We start from the raw sequence: 22,948 nt of genomic DNA, 5'->3' as shown, positions 1-22,948 counted from the left end.
AGCATCACCCTCACAACTGCCATAGGAAGGAAAACTTGATGCATACATCAGCAGTGTCTGTTCATGAGCCATACACCTTTGAGCTACTGGCTGGAGTTATTTTCTTGGGGGAAGTACAAAATCCTGCTTCCCGATGCACTGAAGCTCTTCAGTGAGTATCCCTCCTTCCATCATCCTTCTTGGTTTCAGAGAACCGAATCCTATAGCATGGGTCCCATGGAGAAGCAGATTTTCATTCCAATGCCAGGTCTGCATTTTTTCCATGAGCAGGCACCTATCAGTACCAGGCTGCAGAAGAAAATCCCACCGCCCAAATCCTTTGAACAGGGAAGAAAATACATTCTGTTTGAGAAATCGTTGGAAAACCAGATGTCTAAAGGGGTGCAAGGCATTGCTGCTGCTATTAATGATGCAATGATTTATGATTCCAAGTATTTGGGATACAGTTAACCCCTTTAATCATCTCATCTAAGTGTATAAATAGAACTTGTAGGATTTGACTTCTTCCTAAAAGCCACACAAATAGCCTATTTTGCACTAGGTTACAACAACAGATTCAGGGACAAACATGACACTGACATGCAGAACTTTGCAGAACCTCCCTTATCATTAAAACAGGCCAAAAAAAACCCCTTGCTAGGCTAATGGGGGAAAAAAAATAGCATCATAGCTCTGAGCAGCCCTCAGGCACTCTGCTCTGGTTGTGGAAATCTTTCTGTTTGGCCTCTGGAAGGGTGAAGGAGCCCTTACTCACATCTTCGGGGGAGGGGGGGGTGAAGAAGACGAGCCCTACCAGGCTTCTCTAAGTCCAGCACCTTTGAGAGAGGGGAGGCTTCTCAGAGCAGGGAAGGAGAGCTGCCAGCTTTGCCTTGAACCGGTATTTTCTACCTAATATTACTGAACAGGTCTTCAAACAGGGCTGTGCAGAAGCTGTAAGATGATTATTTTTTTTTTTTACTATTTTCATAAGCTGGTTGTTTACTATGAGATCAAACATGTTGCTTACTTGCATCTTACTATCTCAGATGTGACTCTGAAGTGGACCTGTCTAAAAAGGTTATCCACATGTGTCTGTAGCCCCTACTTTCTTGGGGAGCCTTAGTAATCCGCAGTTACAGGGATAAGATCGGCTCCCTCTGAGATCACGGGGTAAAAGCATGCAGAGCCTGCCTAGTGCTGATATCAGTTTTACACATTGAATCGTTGAAGCTGAGGAAGCTGCAGCTGCCAAAAAAATGGGAACATTTTTAAATTAAGGCACCACACGGACCCAGGAAAATTCTTGCTTAGCGAGTGAAATGAGGACAAACAGCAAAAGAGAGGTACTTCATTATCGATTTTATCAGCTAACGCTCCCTCAAGGTGCATCAAGCTTCCTGGTTTTTTTTTTTTAATCGACTTTCCTGCTGAGTGTAGAAGGGAGAAGAAGTCCAAGACCTCAGTCATCCGTTCAAAGCTGGTTCACGCCATAGGTGTGCATGGGAAGATCAGTCCCATCACACCAACCCCTGTTTTGCCGTAAGAAGGCAGACTTCAGCACTCTTCGCCTCTGTACTTGGGCAGAGTGGCATCTCCTTTCATACTTCCTCCTGCTTCCACGTAGCCAGTGGTTTTGAATTCTGCAGGGCAAAGTCTATGCCTGAGCTGGTCAGGGTTACCACAGGGGACTGGGACTACAATGTAAAAGTGGCCAAGGCACGCAGTTGCTCAGCTATATTTATCCCTTACGGGAAGGGAAGTGGAAGCAGTGAGGAGAGGTATGTTGGTGGAACTGAGCAGCAGGAAGGAGATGACATTTCAAAGGAGGGAAAATGCAAATGGGAATCTACTGAAGGCTAGTTATAGGGAATGGAAGATGGGAGCTGAACAGCGGAGGAGTGTATGTATCCAACAGTCATCGCGCTGTGTATCCGTATGTTACAGTGGGTGTCGTGCTCCATGTGCCTCTGCACAGCCTTCCCATCAGTAAAGAAGTGAAAAGAGTATATAAGTTTCTTTTTCACATACAGCTTTCTAATTCACTCAACCATACCGATTCCTTTCCAGCTCAAGTAAGCAAGTGGATACAAGAAGACAGAAATAAATGAGAATGTAAGAAAGACACACTCTTTCAGATTCTTACAATCGTCAGACTAAATGTATCATTTCTGCAGCTCCATGGAAGGCAATGAAGCTGAAATTAGTTCTTCATGCATGGATTACAGTATTGCATAGTGATTTTTAGGCATCCATAAAATGCAGTATAAATAGTTTATGCTCAGTCCTGAGGGTGAGGTGTTTCATTTGTTTACTTCTGTTAGATCATGGTTATTCTGCAAGCTCAAGGAAATATGTGATTGAAAATTTTAGTACAAATGAGAGAATTATTTTGAAAAAAGGGTGGAAAAGAGCTGCAGAGTGATAAAATGAAAGTTAAAAAGTACCTCCCTTTGAAGAAAGCTGGAAAAATATTTTAGAAAAATACCGTAGAGGTGTGTAAGCCCAGAAACTACAGGAAAAACAAGCAAAGTTATTATACCCATTTTTATTTGTCCAAGACAGAAGAAAATTAGACAGACATGAAAGGCAGCAGAGGCATCGTGCCAGACAACTTTCTGATGGATAATGGTCAATCCAGTCTTGTTATTTTGTGTTCTTTCTTTGCCTATGCCTAGCATCCATCCATTAGGTTTTGCTGTACGTCACATCCACATCTTGAACACAACCTCAGATGGACTCAATTCTTAGTTTTTCTTCCTGAGGAAATAAAAAGTTCATTGAGGTGGAGGAGAATTGGAATTCAGTAACCTTTAATATAGAACAGACTCCAAATCCAGGTGGTTTCACAAAAAGTAATCAAAACAAAAAAATTGCAAAAAATCGGATTAGCAGGACAGAAACATAAACATTGAACAAAATAATAACTGATTTAAATTAAACGCAAGTACATAAGGAGGCTAAACCTTTCAGTCACAATCTGTTGCGTTAGTGCACAGATACACAGACTGGTGAATTCTGTTGTTTGTGGTTCTTAAGGAATAAATGTCACTTTGTGTCCCCTGACTGCATCTGAAGTCAATAAATCCATCTGCTGCCTTTCACGCATGCAGAATGCATTTTCATCCCCTCCAAGCCATGTTCATTGGCCAGCTTGATATAATTAAATGGTCTGCATGACACATTTAGATCCTTGAATTTAAGCCATTAATTTAAGTATGCATATTGCAGTCTTTCCCAGGTACAGGAGGAAAGGGGAGCACAAATAGCAATAGTCCTAAGGTGCCATTATAGGTTGTCAAATGTGTTGTTAAGATATTTGACAAATAATAAATAAAGATAGCAGCAAATTCAACAAGTGAAGTCTATTTTAATTTCTTTTTGTAAAACCCTCTCTCAGTGTTCTTGGTAGTGCCTCTGTAGACTGAGGGGAGTGTGGAGAATAATGTATAACTCCTCCCATTAAATGAATATAACACCTTTATTAAATGGCAATATGTTAACTTGTCAAAACTCATCATCTTCATGCTACACAATAAAACATTCCTTAATGCAACATAGTACAATGTTGTCACCTAGCTCACCTGAAAGGAAAATTCCACATAAACTATTTTGTATCATCTGTTGCTTTGCCTAAGCAAGTTTTCCCTTCAGAAGATAACCCCTATGAGATGTTAATTAACATCTTGTTTGGAAAAAGTCTGAATAAACCTCTTGCATTGAACCAGTCTTAACATACTAAATTATTTTTTATTCTTCCCCGTCTACATATTTCTTTTGACCCATAGCATATTTTTTCCTTTTTTCAGAGAAGTTTGAATTTTGTCCCAATTTTGGGAGAAATGCAAGCCAACCAGCTGTCAGTAAAGATCGTTCCATCTTATTAAAGACTAAACCTAAACAGAATTAGCAGTCTTTGATATTGCTCCCACAAATACTATGGTTGCTCTTCATCATTTCATGTGGACATGACTTCTTTTTTAGAATAACGCCATTGCTAAGGTACCCACACAACTCCACTCCTGACTTGCTGAATCCGTAACTTATGTTTTATATCAGGTTGTTTGGCATGGAAGTTGCATGAAAACTCTTTGGAAGAGAGAATGTTTTTAAGAGAAAAAATGCTTTTCTCAATCAGAAGAATAAAAGCAATCTAGATACATTTGTGCTGCATGACTGAAGTTGTGTCTCTTTGTTCACATTTTTGGCTAGATCTGATATAACCCCCACAAGAAACTGTGGATCCCAAGGGAGAGAAGAAGCGAAGAGACTGCAACCTATTATTCACCCGGATGTTACAAAAATATCTTTCATCTGTCAAGTGGTACGATGTAGGTGGTATAATTTGGCATTATCATGCATTGCTACTCGTCTATCACCACACTTTTTAAAACTATCCCTGTCATTGGTATGGTGTCTACACAAAAAGTGATTGCACTTTTTACTTTGCTGCAAAAAAAACAGATTTCAAAATACTAGAAGCAGCTCAGAATAGGACTGACTAATCTTTACTGAAATTTATATACCTATATATAAATATACACATAAAATGTGGTTTCCAAGTTTTTATTTCATAGGCATTTATAGAAAGAGAGGTTTCCATTTTATTGTTTATTTTATTAACCAAAAGAATGAGTTTGCAAATCTTTGCAACAAGGTTTTAAAGCAAACCCATGCAGTAATATGGAACTGAATTCTGACGTTTAAATTAGATTATTAGCAGAATTGACTATTTTACAATCTACTTGAGAAATTACTAGGCAAAAAGCTTTCATGGCACTTCACCTTTCCACGACCGATGTAGCAGTAAGGGCTGTGGTTACTTGGGCAACTGATCAACAACTTCACCTGGGCTGTAAATGCAATACTGGGAAGAGATTAAGAAAAGGAAACACAAAGGAGGGAACTAATTTGAATAGAAAAGGAATAATGCCTAGGATCATGAGCAGGCAAGTAGTTTTAGTTGTTCGTAAGTACAAGAAAAAGGACCCGATTCTTAAAACATGACAGTATAAAGTTAGGTGGCATTTAAAGAAGAGGTGCCAAGAGAATTTCAGAGCCCTTACCCATCGAGTCTTACTGAAAATGCCAGATTCTAGTATATAGAGGATGAAGGGAATATTTTGTACAAGTACAAAATAAAACATGCAGATATTATCCTCTTCTGGCAGTAGGGAAACCTTGAATTTGACAAGGTCTAGGCGGCTTATCTGGGGCACACCTTACTATTGTGAAAATACATAGTATGTATTCTAAAACTACTTGATAGCACTGGACTAAAATCTGTTTTTTCCGCCTTATAATAGTGACTGTATGATTCAAAGAGACTGGATACACATACATTGTATATTTAACTTGAATATTATCAAAATTACATAGATTAGGGATACAATTCTATTTCCATTTCTCATTCGATTCTGTTTCCAGTCCACAAAGTCTGGATTTTTTTTTTTTTTAAACTGTTTTTCAGCAGCAAAGTCCATGGGAAAACTGGTTTTTACCTTGCACCGTAGAGAGCCTTTCACCAGGAGGGCACAGAGATGTGACCCTAGGAAAAACCGGGTCAGTATGAATCCAAGTCTCCAACACTCTCACACACTTCTGGGGAGACTACGATAGGAAACAAGACAATGGCTAGAAGTAGGGTGGGATGCAGGCTTTAAACCAAAAGCGCATAGAGTAAGTGTGGATACATGTGCATATTCTCTAAGGCATCTGATCTGGTACCTCTTGGCAAGGTAACTGAGAATTTAGAACAATCAAAAATTAAGATAATAATCAGTGGTTTAAAAATCCACTAATTGAAAGGTGCCTTATTATCATTAAAGGGTTGCATTATTAGGTCTTAAAAGGATTTGCTCTTATTCTGCAGTATAATGTTATCATCAGTAATTCCAAAGCAAACAAGCATACTATATTGTAACTGTTTCCAGATGATATAAGGTTTGCAGGAATGGCAAATAATGCAGAATACAGGTGACCGAGCCCTCTCAATGATTTGATACGCTAACTATGAAAGTTTTAGGGCAGACATGTACAAAACAATTCTTTCTTTGAAAAACGAAGCAAAGCGTCTGAGGTCATGGAAGCTAGAGACTGAACATATGCTTTCAGCCTGATCCTCTTAGGACGAGTGGACACAATCTTTACTGGGTAATAGGAAACTGTATTATCTCTGACATTGGTGCAACTGTCACTATAATATAGTGGCCAGCCTTGACGTGGCCTGGACACTGTAAGTGTACAGTAAAGTCACAAAAAAAGGATCAAAAGGTTGCAAAGCTTCCAAAACAACCTGAACCACCATCTAAGTAAGTTAGCCTTATTTCTGATCATTGGAATTTCTTGCACTTTTCTCTTTTGGAAGAAAGACTCCTCTGTCACTAAATCACAGTTCCATGTAACAGGAATTAGAAATTGTGATCAAGCTAAATCAAACTTTTGCTTAGGCAAGCTGAGAAGATTGAGCCCACTGTTTTATTTTACTGCAATGCCTATTTTTCAATCTCTTTCAATCTCAATGCGTATTTTTCAAGCTCCTGCTATATGCTCTTAGTTTTTGTGGGAGGTAGAAGTGTTGAGGGGCTCTTTTCTGATATTTGTGTTTTGGCTACAGTTAATGCAAAAGGATCTCCTTGTGTCCTGAGCGAGGAAGAAAACACTGACAAAAAGGTGGGGCCTATTGCTGAAAATACTGCTTATGTGTTGCTTTCCACTCTTATTAATCCCATTATTTTAGTGGGTGTGCTCTCAGACATGGTCAGACATCAGACTAAGGATTATTCTGTGAAGATTTATGCACAAATTTGACTTCGTGCACTGCAAGTTCAGAGATGAGATGTTCCTGCTGAGTAACCAAGTAAATGGCGGAGTTCTTTGAGCCCAAACTTCCCATTGTCTCTCTGCAGAAACTAGAATGCAATTGCAAATACTGGTATTAACTTTAAAAAGCTTGCAATATCTCAGTGAGCTTTGTCCCTACTGTGAAGATTAGTTACTAAGTTTTTCTTGTTTTTTTTTTTTTCTTTTTCAAACTAAGCACTGAGGGCAAAACTCACTCCTTTGAGGAACCCAAGGCATGGAGTTGACTTCTGCTGATGGCCTGCTCTGAAGCTGAGGAAACTTCAGTGCACTGACACAAAGCATTGACAGTTGAGAGCTCATCTGCTGGATCCTCTCTCCTTTTCAACTCTGCTTAATTCTATGACTGAAATAAGGACAACAGGGTCTATTTTTGGTTTTAAATGTAATTTATTACATAATTGTTGCTCGGTAAATGAGTTTACGTGCGATACAATAATACAGAATTTCAACCTTACTTTAAAATCTGCCTTACAAATCAGTGTCACATTGCTACTGGTTTAAGATCAGTGCTGTCAAATATTAACAAAATACAGGAAATATGTCCTTTTTCAGGAAATCCTTGTTTCATTGAGTCAGTAAAACTGTTTCAGCTTAAGAGAATCAGATTTAAATAGTACTTACAGACATGCCTAACATCTTATAACAGCAATAAATATTACTGGTATATTAAATGTTTGCTTAAATTCAGAAGCTAGCAGATGAACTAACTCTGTGTTAGTTTTTCTCTTCCTGTATATAACATGATATAACAGCTTGATGAAGCATTTGCTATTAAAACATTTCTGAAAATATTTTCAGGAAATGTACTTTATGTATGATATACCAATTTTGGGTGTTGTGCAATATTGCATATAATATATGTATCATCTTCTTTATGTATTACAGGTATGTATTCATTGATAGTTGAAGGGAGGAAAAAGGGGAAAACTATGATTCTTTTTCAACAGGGATGAACAACACTATTTCATTTTCACCAATAGAATTGATGTTATTTGGTTTTGAATCCTAAACCACTTTATTTTAAATTTAAATTTATTTAAATTTAAGTGAAAATATGTATGTGGTATCACTAAACTGATGAGCCTGTACCTCAACTTTTCCACTCTTTCCCTGTCTTGTAACTGGAGACAGGTTATGAGATACAGGCTGGATTCCTCATCACAACTCAGCTTTGCCGAAGGGAAGAGGTTAATGGGAATGTCACACTTTTAGTTCCCGTCATTAAGCCCACAAGTTATTTATTCTAACTGCTCTTCTACTTTGTCCTTCTTGCCGTGGTCTAAAGGATGATTCTGGTCCAGTTTATTTCACATATTCTGACATGATCCAAGAAAACAACAGATGGCAACTTCATCCAAGTGGGTGTTATTCATGAGGGACTGCAAAACAAGAGCTTGTTTTCCAGTAACTTCCTGCCTTTCAGGTTAAAAGTTTCAGAACCTACTGCAATTCTCTAATGTGAGTCTCAAAAGTGAGTTAGGATAGAGTGGTTGGCTTAGGCAGGGAAAGATCTGCTGTTGACTTCAGTAAGCTGGGATTGAGACCTGCCCTCAAACAAAATTTTGAATCTAACCTCTATTGACTAGATTTGGATGTGGGATTTCTAATGTGCAATGGATCAGTAGCAATGATAATACAGTCCAGCAGGAGAAACAGTATAAAGAAAAGTAGGAGAATGAGAAGTTGGGTGGTTATGTGGGAAACATCTGTCAAAAAAGAGCTGGCAGGTTAAAAGGCCTGGGAGAGAAGGGAAAGAGGAAAGGAAGAATGAAGGAGAGAAGGAATGAAGGAGGAAAAGGGGACGGGACAAAGGAGGGAAAGAGCAAAGAGAGAAGGAAGGAAGGAGAGAAGGACGGGTATAAAACATAGGAGGGCGTATTTAGTCACACAGTGGTTTTGCCAAACTCCTCCTCCTTGAGCACAGTTCCAATTCTTCAAAACTTTAAGGTTTCTAGTTGTGTCAAAAAACCCAATGAAAATAAATGCTGTAAAAAAGTTACAAACAATGAGACAGATTTTTATTAGATTTCCTTGGGTAGAAGTGGGACAATATCTATATCTTGTCCTGACAAGAAAGTAAGGAAAAGTTTTCCTTCCGTTCCTCAACAAAAAATACCTTTTTGATCAGCAAAGAAAGAGGAGTGCAAATACTTTGGGCTACATATGGTGATTAGCTGTGAAACGGGGAAGTAAGCATATGAAGCATGAGAAAATTTAGCTCAGGTCACAGATGAAGTTTTAGCTTTTTCTTCTTTTGCTAGGCCTGCTCAGCCTACAGCTTAATCAGTACAGCAGGCTACAACTAATATAATTAATAGCTGTTACTGAAGAAAGAGATACATATTATTAAAAATAGTGTCAGAACACATTAAAAATACTGAGAATATAATCTTTAATTCTGGGATAAAGGGGGACACAACTGAACTAGAATGCAGGACATGTCTATTGACACCACTGAAGAGGTTTCAAAAGGCATTCAAAAAGGAGCAATTCAAATCAGATAAAGATGTAAGTTGTTAGTTGGCTTTGTCTCACCTGCCTTTGGGTATCTGAAGTAACCCATTCAGACCTGAGCTAGTGAGGCAAAGTTCCCATTAGAAAGAAATAGATGTTTCAAGAGCACAATTCGTCTGAACACAGATACCTGCCCTAGGTCAAGATGAATTGCCCTTTCAGGGTGTCTTTTTTTTTTCTCTGACTATAAGGTGGAGCTTCTATGGACTGCTCAAACTTAGAGAACTAATTTCTATTCGCTCAGATTGGAACAATTCAAGGCAACCCACGACCAAAACTGTCACCAAATAAAGCATCAAGAACTTCGTTTAGATGAGGAAGACACTTGTACTGGGTCTAGAAGGACTGTGGTGGGTTGACCTCAGCCAACAGCCAAACACTCACACAGCCGCTCACTTACACCCCTCTCGCATGAGACAGGGAATGAGCAAGCATCTGTGAGGGTACTGGCTGTTGGCCAGGATCAATCCATGACAGCTTTATGTGTTGGTCAGTTTTGCATTAAAATCCTTTATTTTGCCTATTTGTCAGGAAGACTTTGTATGTTGGTCAATCTTGTTGAATTAAAAGATTGCTAAATAATTGTTTACAAACTCCTGGAGCTATAAAAACAATGTGAAATACTGCTATCATTAAACATATTTTGCACTACGCATTCCTTCTGTCAAGAAACAGTAGGAATCTAAACAATGGCTCTTTCACACGGACTTGTTAATACTGAGAAATCTTTCCAGTACCAAGCAATAGGGTTTGTGAAATATAGATGTCATATTTTTAGCGCCAACATTTTGCCTGAGCTAACATGCTTAGCAAGAAATTAAAATTAAAATCTAGATTTCCTGATACTGACAAGGAAGTAAGAGAGGTAAGAATGCTGAGTAAATTATTCATCTAAAAAAAAAAAGGGGGGGGAATTACTGTGTTTAATTGTACACACTTTTCCTATTTCTTCCACTTCATTTTTTGGTGATTTCAGTGCAATGGTTTCTTCAGTTTGTCTCCCTCTAGTGGATTTTCCCTTCTATGTGTCAGCAGAGTCTTTTAATCTTGTATTTTTCTTCTTTATTCACTTGTACTGTGTGGCTACAATGTTATTATTATAACTGAATAAACTATATACAGCACTGCCTCTATTCCATCCCTGATGACTACATCTTTCAAGTTTATATTTGTTCCTATTGCCCCAGGTATCGGCTGTGTGGGCTACAATTCATGCAAAGTATTCTCAATTCTCTTCTCACTTTAAATAAATATAATTATACCGTATTGGTTTTTGGTCATTCTTGTGTCTCCCAGATCAGTTCAGGGACTGGCTCAGAATGAAGGTCTGTGTAAAGCAGCCTTTTCAGTGGTCTAAATTAGGACCCGGTGAAACGAAGTAAAGCTAGGCACAGTTAAATCATGTCACAAATATGGAATGCCTTTTCTAAGCCTCCAGCAAGTATAATCTTTCAGCAACATAGATATATTCTAGTGCTCGATGGATAAAAGATAACATGGCCTACTCTATTTTTCAAAGGATCCCTCTGTAATTTGGGGGGGAAATATATTTAATTATAACAAACATAGAATCTGTCTTGGGCTTATTTGTATTAGCTGTATTATGATCTTAGATTTTCTGTGGTGGATCAGAGCCCTTCTGTGTTTAACACCTATAAACCACAACAAAAAGGCTATTTCCTCCCCCAAAGACCGACGCTACAAAAGGCAGGGCAGCCAAAGAAGTGGACTCAGCAGGCAGAAGGTGGGAATGGAAGGAGGTAATAAGAACTGACAGCGGTTGCTGAATATTATTAGTATTAGCATGGGCTGCCAAACGTCTTTGTGACTGCAGTATTTTACAGGCAGAAGAAAGGTTTCAGGTTTACAAATGCGTATCTGAAGAAGGAAAAGCTCATGATCACCAGCACTGCTATGTCCAAAGGGGCACACCTCTTCCAGAGCACAAGATTTTTCCTGTGAATACATTCAAATTGTACTGCTGGTTTTCTTGCCTTTTGTGCTCATCCCAGACGGCACTGCTGTTCAAGTAAGACATTAAATAGATTCTGTTGTAATTAAGCAATTAGCTACACAATTAAATCTGAAGTTAGATAAATGCTGTGAGCCACACTCCGTAACTGCTTGTGAAGTGACACTCAGGTTGTTTGTTCCCTGTTCACTGGACTCCCACCTTCTCTTCTGCAAATCCCTTCTAGTACTAATGGGAATAATAATTGAGAATGGTAACAGTAAAACTCTCTGTTAAGTTCCTGCACACCGAGTTCCTGAGCCAACACACTTTTACTTGGGTGCATTGCCTCGCATAGCAGTGAGCCGATTCATCTTGCACCAGCTCAGAGATATACCTTCGTATATCTACCTAGGAAGGAATTTCAGGTGTTAGTATCTTCCCTTTAGTATCTTCCCCTCTCGTTACCTATTGTACTACCTGCTTCCATATCACACAACATAATGGTGGTTGGGCTAGCAGCCACTCTGTGCAATATAAATCAAGGCCAAGCACACTCAAGTCTTAAAAAAAAAAAATCCTCCCTCCCATGAACTCATTTATTGTTCTGCATGGACCAATTCTGCTAACGCCTACCCACTTGAATAACTGTGCTCATTCTTTGAAATCAAAGTATGACTGACTAGTTGCATGCAAACTGGGTTAAGCCCTTAAATTCTGAGCTTTTGAAGACAAAACTGCATCTGACATGCTTTGCAGTGCTCTTGAACTACTTCAGCATACTATGAAGTAAGAAAATAAAAGTAGAAACGAAGGCAAGGCTTTTAAAATGTCCTTAAATTGACCTTCAGACAAAACCAATGCTGAACACTGAGAAAGGAATTGTGAATGAAGAAGAATAGTGTCCCAAGTGTAAATGAAAGCTCCACAATCCCATTTAAGCATTCTTAGAACATTAATCCATTTAAGATATTAGGACAGCAAAGGACCATTGTTCAGGACAGCAAGTGAAAGTCGAGATGGGCTGGGTTACTCCTTCCAACACAGAGAGATACCATGTTTCAATTCTGAAAATATATTCAGAGGAATTTGAGATCTTCTATTATTTAAGAGGCTCCATTGGGGGCTTTAAGTGTGTTTACTTTAAAAAGCAAAAACCGTACAGTCACTTGTAAAAGAAAGAAAAAAAATCCACCTCCTAACGTATGAGCTAACACATACTGCATTACTTTAATCTCCTCATAATTCCCATTTTCACATTTCTTTCACTTGTCATAAAATTGAATCTTTCCAGACAGACTGTCTGATAAAATCATATAGTTAACTACAGTACATCAAAGAGAGCAGCTGAAAGTTGCATATTCACACACGCTGAAATTCTGGTTGACCTAAAAAGAAAGAGGTTTTTGTACCTCCTGCCCCTTCTTTTGGAATCTATCATCACTTAGTGCAGTTAATGTTTCTAATTTTCAGTTTGAACTGTTTCATCTGATCATAATGGAGAAGCAAAACAAATAGCTGAAACAACAATCAGATTGTATAAGGTTTGTCTTTGTCTAGTTTGTAAAAGACAATACTGCTCAACTGAAAACACTAAGAGAATTCTAATCAAGTCGGAGTTTCCCTGGAGGACCTGTGTTAAATAGTCTTGTCCTGAGAAAGTAAAGATTGTACTTCACTTCAGATACGGACTTTATGAGAGATGAATATCAAACATTTTCAAGGTCTTTTCTTTTAGAAAGAAAATCCCTTCATGGCCTCATGACAGCTGGTTTGGGTTTTTTTATTAGGTCATTTTTTTTTAGGTCATTCTTTAAATACAGATTTAATCAATTTTCAGTTTAAAATTCCTGGAAAAAATAATCTCATTCATTCTAATTTATATTAGACGCAAGAGATTATATCAATGCAACTCTGTGTGGGATTTCAAATCTCAGACCAGGTCATTTAGAGCTACTTTAAATCTGTACTTTCGTGCTTGCATAACCTGTGAAGTTTTCATTCAGTGTTCATGCAATGCTAATGCAGTCGTGACATGCAGGCCGTAATGCCTCTTCCACAGACGACAGCACAGAAGGCACAATTTTGTGTATTTTATTTACATTGACAAGGTCGAGGGGTCAGGCTGCTGATTATGAACTCTCCTGTTAGATGGGCCCAGAACATATGCCAGCAGGGGATTGACTGGCAGCTCCCTTAAGCGAGGATTTAGGATATTGGTGTCTAAATGGAACAGTTGGGTGCTCACCTCAGCCTTCGTTCTGGGCTAAATCTTTCACTGTGTGTCACCCACAGCTCTACACTGTGGCCAGCCAGGCAGGTTGATGATTTTTCATGAAAGTAATGCCTACAGAGAGTTCAAAGGTTCAGGAATGAGGCAATAAGTATTTTCATCTTTTGGGATTGTGTAAGCCCCACAAATGGCCTCAGGCCCTGCTAAACTAATGTTGCAAGTTCCACAGCTAGAGTAAAGTTAAGTTTTGTTCGTTAACAGCAAACATGAGCTTATGAGATTGCCTCACAATTTACTGAAATTTAAATAACCTTTATGATACAGGGAATTAGCCTGCGCTTAACAGGGACAACACTGAATTATAAGGGGGTAAGATTAATCCTGTCTTCAGGAACTTTGGCATTTTACTGATGATGCTGTGTCACCAGCACGTGCTGCCAGTGACTCTTTAGAGATGATTCTGTGCAATATTCTGTAGATTAGATAGCAAAAGAAAGGAAGGAAAGGAAAGAAAAAGGAAAGAAAAAAGGAAACCTACCATTTCAACATGAAAACGGATAAAGATTTCAGGCAATCTTCCATCAGATATCTTGCTTAGCTCTTAATGTAACTGCTCCCCTAGCATTTTGTGGCTGCCTTTGAGTTGTGGGCTGAGTCTGGAAAAGCTTTAGGGTATGGGCACATGGGACTGGGATGGAACTACCACGTTTTACCCAGATACTACCCACCCACTCTACTAACCAGCTTTGTGTACAGTTGTAGCCCACCCCAGTTATAAAGTAAAACACCAGATACAAACCAGGGAAGTTTATTTAGCAGATATTTTACATTGGTGTTGGGGTGGGCGAAGAGCATACAAGAGTTGTTTTAGAGGATCATGACAACCATGAAGGACACAGGGAAAGACACCAGAAATCTTTGCCAATGAGCATATGTTTGATGTAAGTACAGCTAAATCAAATAAGCCACAAATGAGCTGATACCCTACACTGGCCATTTGTATCAGCAACAGTGTGGCCAGCAGGACTAGGGAAGTGATTGTCTCCCTGTACTCAGCACTAGTGAGGCCGCACCTCGAATACTGTGTTCAGTTTCGGGCCCCTCACTACAAGAAGGACATTGAGGTGCTGGAGCGTGTCCAGAGAAGGGCAACGAAGCTGGTGAAGGGCCTGGAGCACAAGTCTTATGAGGAGCGGCTGAGGGAACTGGGACTGTTTAGTCTGGAGAAGAGGCTGAGGGGAGACCTCATCGCTCTCCACAACTACCTGAAAGGAGGTTGTAGCGAGGTGGGTGTCAGTCTCTCCTCCCAAGTAACACGCAATAGGATGAGAGGAAATGGCCTCAAGATGTGCTAGGGGAGGTTTAGATTGGATACTAGGAAAAATCCTTCACCGAAAGGGCTGTCAAGCATCAGAACAGTCTGCTCAGGGAAGTGGTTGAGTCACCATCCCTGGAGGTATCTAAAAGACGTGTAGCTGTGGTGCTTGGGGACATGGTTTAGTGGTGGACTTGGCAGTGCTAGGTTAACAGTTGGACTTGATGATCTTCCAGCCTAAACAATTCTATGATTCTAAAACACACATTCCTGAATTCCTCAAATTGAAGTAGTCACTGCCCAGGTGCTGTCCTCTTCTGCGGAGGGGACAGGATCTTGATGCATGGATTTTCTGTCTCTCTCTTCTTGAAGGGGTCGTTGTTTTTTCTATGTTAACACTATGCTATGTATCTCCTAACTCCATTAGCTCCTACATACATATTGTTAATGCATGCTAGGCTTTATCAGGCTATGAATATCTGTGAAGCCAATGAAATCAAAGTTTCTGATCATCTCACTAATTTTGTGTGAAAATTTTCATATCAGCAGCAATTTAATTTCAATAACCTAACAATACCATTTTTACATTTAATTCCTGAACATTTGACTTCATGTAGTTCTGAAATCACTAAACTGCTGTATTAGTTTAGTGGAGCATTTTGTAGTTTTCTAGAGTTAAAAGAAATAACAATTACAGAAATCAAATAGAAACAACCCTCCTGTCCCAGAGTCAGCAGTAATGCATCAGCAGGACAGCAGGGATCCCCCTACCACTCAGACTAACAGTATGAGTGAACCAGGTCAGTATATTTTCAGTGGGTTTCACAAGTATTTCTGTCAGCAGTAGAATACTGGGAGTTACAGTGGTGTCCAGGACTTGCAAAACATAGTGGTCATGGTGCTTCCAGCCCCTGTCGTAACCTCATCCTTCATTACTTTAGTTCATGTAGCTTTTTACTCTCAGCCTACACCCATCTAGTGGCTTTGCCCTCGTCCGCACTTCCCCTTTGGGTTCCTTTTGCTTAATTCACCATCTTCTAACTGCCCCTTCAGGCTTGGCTCCTCATCCCTCTGCTTCCTCAGCCTGGGGAAAGAAGGAGCACTGAAAGCAATCAGAGAGTGTCTTTGTCTGTAGTGCTCCCTGGCCTTGAAGGAGAAATAAGAGGGGGAAGTCCGGCTCAACCGATGCAGTCTTATCCTAGGTCATACTTCATACAAACAGAATATGATGAGTTAGCTGTTAAACTATAATACATTTCCCCGAGTTCCCCAGAAGCTCCTGATTCAGCAAAAAATTGGGGTCATCAAAAAGCATCTTTCTGAAACCAGAATGACTCTCTTAGCAGAATTCTAGCCCTGGTTCTAAAGCTCGGGAACGGTGAAGCTCCTAGTTTAAGAACTGTTTTCATGTGGGTAAAACCAGATGCAGATTTATCAGGCAGGACGGAGGTTTTAATCCTCTTTAGTCTCCCCTCAGCTCTGCAATAGCACCGAGGAAGGTAGTAAGCATTTCCCTCATGTGATGCAGCTGCTCAGTTGTGTAGCCTTCCCAGTCACACAAGGGTTATAGCTGCTCCTGAGCAAAACACTTCTTTTCTTTTCTGAAAAGTAGCTAAGCTATTTTTGTTCAAGTTTTCAAAAGAAGTCTTCAGCCTGAGGCAGAAATTCAGCATGAGAAATTTCTGCCCAAATTATTAAAGAATGGTGGAGTTACAAACTACTGAAAACAGATGGAGTTTGGCATAAGAAATTACAGATGCCATCACTTACGGCCTTTATATTCTGAACGTTTATATTGCAACACATACATGAATGTGAATATGCAGTACCACTCAGCAGAGTACTTGTTTTTCTTACCTTCTATGTTCCTTTTTAAAAAAAGTTATACAGGTTTTATGGCTGCAATAACAATCTTCAAGAAATGTACTTCCAAGTAGCTAGAGGCTGTTACGTCAACTTTCCAGTAAGCAATGAGATGGCAAGAACCTCCTTACCTGGATGTCATTATTTCTTACAAAAATCAATAATGACTTTATCTTTACTTGCTGTTTTAATTCAGTGTAACAGTGCAAACAGCATAGAATAACAGCATAGAGACAGAGAGGTCAGAACAGATACTAAGAAAGCTAATGGAGTGGATGTTAATTCCTTGAAAGAAGTTGTCAGACAAACAGAGAACAAAAACCTTTCAACTATTAACTAAAAAGGCAGTAATTGTACATTCTTTTCTGGACTCGAAAATCTATTATAAATACCATTTGTAGAACAAAATCTAACTTTGACTCTAGCCTATTTTATAATAATGCAGAAGGAAGAGGTGGATATTCTGATAATCATTAGATACAAAGAAAGAAATTATGAATGAAAGCCAGTTTAGCAAGAATGAGGAGACAAGACAGTTTACATTAGAACCTTGGTATCTTATTGGTGGATCCATTTTTTAAATCAACTTGGATTAAAATAGGGGACAAATTTAGGGTTCAAGTCAACAAAGGAACAGCTGTGCATTTCCATTTTTATTTGATTTATATTGTTCCCAATCAATTCCATACAAAAGAAGCACCTTCTGGTATTACAAAGACTCATTATAGTGAATTAGAGTGGCTCCATGGAAATCAGCACTTACATTTGTTTAAAACTGATACACAGCGGAAGAAAACAAGCCAGACTCACTCTACCTCTAGTATCAGTGGCTACAGACAATTTGGGAAAACAATTATAGATTTTAAACCGAGAAAACTAATTTAGCCTAACTGAAAAAAGATACAAAAGCAACCTCTTGATCTCAGGAATTAAAATTATTGGTAAGCAAGGACTGCCTTTATGGCTTGACTTTCTCTGTTAGTATCGCCAGATGGAACTCACACCACTAGGGAATTGTATGAATTCTAACAGACTTCCTTTTTTTGCCTCTTCACATTTTCTGGACATAGTTTCAATGGAGTTTAATGTTAGATCTACCCTCTAGACAAAGATTTAACAGTAAACGAAGACTAACTTACTTCTGTTACTGTAGTTCAGCCAGAACATTTGGGTAAAATTCAGGCCTTGCTGCATTCAATGGGAGATTTCCTACAAACTTCAGATGAAGCCAGGATTTCATCTCAGCTGTCTTCTCTGTTCTTGTGCAGGAGAACTGACTACAACTAGGCAGAGATGATGCATTGTTCTTTATAGTCTGCACCTGTGTCTAATTTAGTCTTGCAGCTAGAGCTACACAGCAAAGTAGTTGACAGCTACTAGAGAGAACAGTCTGGAAACTGTCAACTCACAGAGATGCTTTTTGAGCTCTCACTCTTTGGAATAAGTTCTTTTCTATTTAATCAAAGGAAAAGTATTTTTGTTAAGAAACTTCACATTCCAAATAAGAATGCTGTTAAGCCAGGGAATGAAAATATGAAATAGCTGTTTGTTACCAGTGCTGTAAATCATCTGTGAAAGCCTTCACAAACACGCCAGATGCAGACTGCTAAATCCTTCCACTTCATGACAGCACTGAACCACTGACAGAATCGTGCTTTCCATAGAGAGGAGTGAGCAAGCACCAGATATATAAAGCATATATGCATCAGTTATGATTAGCAAGCGAAGTGGATGCCATATTCAAGCAATAATGTAATATTGTATAGCCAGATAAAATTTCACGTGTGTATACAAGAAAAAATTGGTTCTATACATTCACATATTAAATTATACTAAATTTTGAGTGGTGTCATGACTGACAGTATAGCATAAAAACAATGCAACATTCAAGTTGTGCATCTAATTGTTTGTGTATGCGTGCATACATGTATATATTCAACAAAATTTCCATCCCCATAATTATGCACAGAGATAACAATGTTTCCATTATAACTTTCCCAGCAATGGTTTGAAAATCAGTAAATATAGTTTCTTTTTGCTGCAAATGGAAAGTTGGAGGCTGAACTAAAGGCTGAATTCAAAGTTTTGGAAAAGTTGATTCAGAATTTTAAGACTGCTTTAAAAAGCAAAACATTTTATAGATACATGACTCAGAAAGGGCTGAAATTTAAAGCATTTAGCTTGACAGGTGTATATATACACACACACAGAGGTAAAAGGAGGCTTTGTACATTCACAGTGTGAAATTACTGTGAATCTGTACAAAATTTTGAAATGTCTCATTATTCCCAGCATAGCATAAAATCTGTTCAGTATTCAGGTTACGCATTTAATTGCTTGCGTATCTGTTGCAATTTATTACTATTTATTATTTTTTCTATAGATATGACAAGAGGATCAACGTAATCTTCTGATTTAATATCCCAGATTGGTAAAATATATTCATAAATGATTCCATTGTTATTTTGCCTCATTGGCCTTCTACTCTGTTCTGCCAGACCTTCTTGTTACTTAGCCTATCTTTAGCCTCCAGCATTCGCGATCTTCAGCTTACAAGAAATTAGTGCAATATCCATAAAAGGATGTTTCAATTTAGTTTACCCAGCCTTAGACCCAGAAAACACGTTTGTAGACCTACATTAGGTACCAAGAATAGAACTTATACCCAACCAACACTCTAGCCAACAGGAAACGCTGAAGATCATGAAATCTCACTTCTCTTTAGTGTTTAAAGCACCTAATACCAAGCTGCAGAAATGCATCTAGGACTAGAACAACATTCATAATTCATAATGTCTTTTCGGGGCTTTGAAGTCTAAGTTGTCTATGTTTAAACAGATGCTTAGCTCACTCTTTAGTGGTTGTCCTCTGGGATAATCGTTCAATGCTGAAAACATGCAAGAAATGGGAGATTTACTGGAGAAAAATTCTCCCAGCCCCATGGACACTGAGATACCTAAAAACTGAAGTACAGGTGATAAAGACGGTGACTTGACTGTGGCTTCTACCTTCCGCTAAGCTCCCTCACCATCTTTTTACTGGTCCTGAGATCCAAGTCTCAACTGGATTTTCCTTGAAACTAAGCTTAGCTCATTATCGTGAAAGCTTCAGCCTTTCACAAATTATTCTAAAATTTTACTCCCGAGCTTTTACTTTAGATCCAAGAGCAGCAACTTTAGTTGAAACAAGCCAGTTATGAAATCTATTTCAATAACATCATCTTTTTCAAAAATCTGACATCTAAGCCACGGATGTGCAAAACGTCACTCTTGAGTAACTTGGTTCAAATTCTTCTTGAAGTATAAAAAAACTTAATCCCAAGAACAGAGGTGAGGGGTGGCGCTGGGAGAGAAGGGCCCATGAATTCAGCAGGATTTAAGAAATCAGAGGTAGGAAATACCTTTGGCGGATGAAATTACCTCAGCCACCGCTGCCCACGCCTTGCTTTCCAGGGTGTTTTAAGCGTTTCCAGCTATGGAGTTCAGCCTCTTTCATGTAAAAAAAATCACGTCGTCCTCGGAGCTGATGCCCCAACCCTCCTTACCGACTACACCAGGGGTATCACCCCCGCGGCGGACTGCGCTGAGGGGGCGCTGAGGGGGCCCGGGGCGCCGCCCGTCATCGCTCCCCCGCCTCCGGCCGCGGCGGCCCGCGCTGAGGGGGCTCGGGGCTCTCCCTGTCATTGCCTCCCCCTCCGGCCACGTCCCGCCCCAGCCCCTCCGGCGCAGCACAGGCAGGCACGGCCCGCTGCCGCCGCCCCCGCGACCCGCACCGGCCCGTACCCGCCCCGGCCGCCGGTCGGCCCGGCGCTAGTTTCCGGTGGGACCTTGTGCCGCGGCGTTTCCCTTCCCCTCCTTGGCTCGGCTCGGCCCGGCCCAGCGGCGGCAGCGGCGGCGCTCTCCCCGCGGCCCATGCAGTCGCGGGTGCTGTGCCTGGGCGGCGGGGCCGGGGGCCCCGCTGCGCGCAGGGTCCGCCTGCTCCTGCGGCAGGTGGTGGGCGGCGGCGCGGCCGCGGCGCGGTCCGGCCGCCTGGAGGTCAGGGCGCTGCACGGCTCAGGTAACGACCCCTGGCCCCCCGGGGTGGCCTGGGCTGGCCCGGGCCTCCCTCCAGCCTTCCCCTAGCTTCCCTTTCCCCGGCCAGCCCCCCAGGCCCTGACACCGGGCCCCCGGATGTGGGCAGCCCGGCTCTCCCCTCAGCCAGGCGGCCCGGGGGAGGCCTGGAGGCAGGTTACCACCTCACGGGCTGCTGGTTTGTCCAGTTTGCGCTGCTGTCCCTGCTGCTTCTTATGCCCGTGCGTGTGGCGTGAGAGGAAAGGGCAGAGTCCAGCCGCAGGCTTGCAGGGAAGCTTAGTGTGGCTTTCCATAGCTTGCGTTCAAAGTGTTTCACCCACGGTGGAGCAAGGAGCAGCCCCGCAGCCTGCACCCGTGGGAACTGCTCTTCTCCATCAAGCGGCTCCTTACCATCTTGCGATGCTTTCTGTTTCTGCGTTGCCTGGCGTTGTCCTTCCACTAAGGCAAAGCCATATCCATGTCAGGGGTTGCCAAGGCTGATGCGTGTTTGAGTGTACGGTAACGAGATAGGGGGTCGACCTTGAGCTTGCATGGGCTAGGAAGGATGACCCGAACTGTCCTGGAATATCCTCTGGTGACCTTTGAGATAGACGACAGGCATGTGCAGAGCAGAAGTGGCGTTTGGAAACACTGACATATGCCTGTGGTAGCCAGCACTTTTCTGTGTGAATGCCAAAAGCAACAAAGCTACTAAATGCAGAGCGAGTGATGAGCAGCTGTAAATTAGGGAGATAGAATGACAGCAAGTGATTCTCATGGTGGGGTACTCACTAAAGCTCTTAATTACACCCCTTTAAAACCATTTATCTCCATTTTTATGTTTTTTTAATCTGTTTATTAGTTGACCAGTTCATTTCTTTAAATATGTGTTTGGTTTCTCAAAGGTTTCTCAAGAAGGAGGCCTTTGAGGAATTGATAACATAAAATTCCTTCAGGAATTTTTTAATAGAAAATATTTTATTTGTGAAAAGTACTAAAAAAACTAGGGTTATTTATCTTAAAACAAATAGGAATAAAAGGGAACAAGTTGACAATGTGTGAAACAAGCACCTGAAGAAGGTAGCTTGGCACTTTTCAGCCCTTTGTTGGGATGAGTAACCTTAAGAACAAGAAGAAATTCAGCAAAAGGAAACGGTAGGGAATGCAGTATTACTAAAAATACTTCATAATTTCCATGTGCTATGGAATGTAACTGAGTGTAACTTAACCATATTCATGAATACACCGTATATGTACATGAATAATAGGAGTATTCCCAGTTACAGTCAATGATGGTAATAGTTTTGGTAGAAAGACTTAAATCTCAAAGCTCTAGACAATCTTGTAGTTTATTAAAGGCAGGCTAAGAGATAACATTAGGGATATTTGCCCTCCCAGCACCTGAGACATCTCATTCATTATAGTGCTTCCTGTGCTTCTGTGAATTTGGGACCTTGATATTAGGAATACTATTTATTATTTGGGTTTTGTTGGGTTTTTTTAATTAATTTTATTTTCAAGATTATTGCATGTCCTCTTGCAGGCCCTATCACTCCTTTGAGGTTACTGAAGTTACAAAGAGAAGATGGTCTGAAATTTTGTGTCCGATACGTGTTTTTGCTATTTCTATGCAGCTGCTGTAATTACAAGTCTTGTAAGCAGGTTGCATGTCTCTTCCCTACTGATAAAGAAAATATTTCTGAAAAGGCTGGAAGCTGTTAACAGTCAAGTAAACAGTAAATTGTTGTCTACCCAGTAATTTGGATCTGACATCCCTGCCAGATTGGATTTACTGTCTGTGATGGTACCTTGTAAGTGTAAGGGAGAAACTGGTGCCTGATTTTTTCCTGTTCTATGTGAAGGAACCATGCTTAGCTTTTCAGCTCTGGCTTTGTAATGCGAATATGTCTTGCCGGTGCACTGGGGGCTGTGAAGGAACTGCTAGAGCTATCTAGTGGTAAAGCTCAAGAGAAATCTCAAAGTGAAAGACAGAGACACTCAGTGACTAAAGTGTAATGGGAATATCTAGGAAGGGTTTAGGTTTGCACAACTTATTTAATGAGGGAAACTTAATTTATAGTAACAAATGTTGTGGAAGGATGACTATCAGATTAATTTTTAATGCAGGTTTCATGTTTCCTTCCAAAAGACTGAAAAGAATCAAGTTTTTGTGGACTGCAGAG

General features: G+C 40.3%; 1 protein-coding gene and 1 long non-coding RNA gene across 4 annotated transcripts in view; one reads left to right on the top strand and one right to left on the bottom strand.

Annotated features, from left to right (window-relative positions):
- Positions 1-2,521: 2,521 nt before the first annotated feature.
- LOC142077144 (uncharacterized) lies at positions 2,522-20,413 on the bottom strand. The gene is made up of 3 exons (XR_012671581.1): positions 20,136-20,413; positions 5,478-5,586; positions 2,522-2,736 (listed from the first exon to the last, which is right to left on the bottom strand). It is a non-coding gene; the product is annotated as an uncharacterized LOC142077144 (long non-coding RNA).
- A 114-nt stretch (positions 20,414-20,527) lies between these two features.
- VWA8 (von Willebrand factor A domain containing 8) overlaps positions 20,528-22,948 on the top strand; it is a 201,613-nt gene continuing 199,192 nt past the window's right edge. For 2 of the 3 annotated variants that reach the window (XM_075139308.1, XM_075139307.1), the window contains exon 1: positions 20,528-20,772. In XM_075139308.1, coding sequence (XP_074995409.1) covers positions 20,628-20,772 — 145 coding nt within the window. In that variant the 5' untranslated portion in view covers positions 20,528-20,627. The remainder of the gene's footprint in view (positions 20,773-22,948) is intronic. The other variant, XM_075139312.1, reaches the window with a different exon arrangement.

This window comes from Calonectris borealis, chromosome 1, assembly GCF_964195595.1.
Source record: "Calonectris borealis chromosome 1, bCalBor7.hap1.2, whole genome shotgun sequence".
Classification (NCBI taxonomy): domain Eukaryota; kingdom Metazoa; phylum Chordata; class Aves; order Procellariiformes; family Procellariidae; genus Calonectris; species Calonectris borealis.
This window is presented reverse-complemented; position numbering and strand designations above follow the sequence as displayed.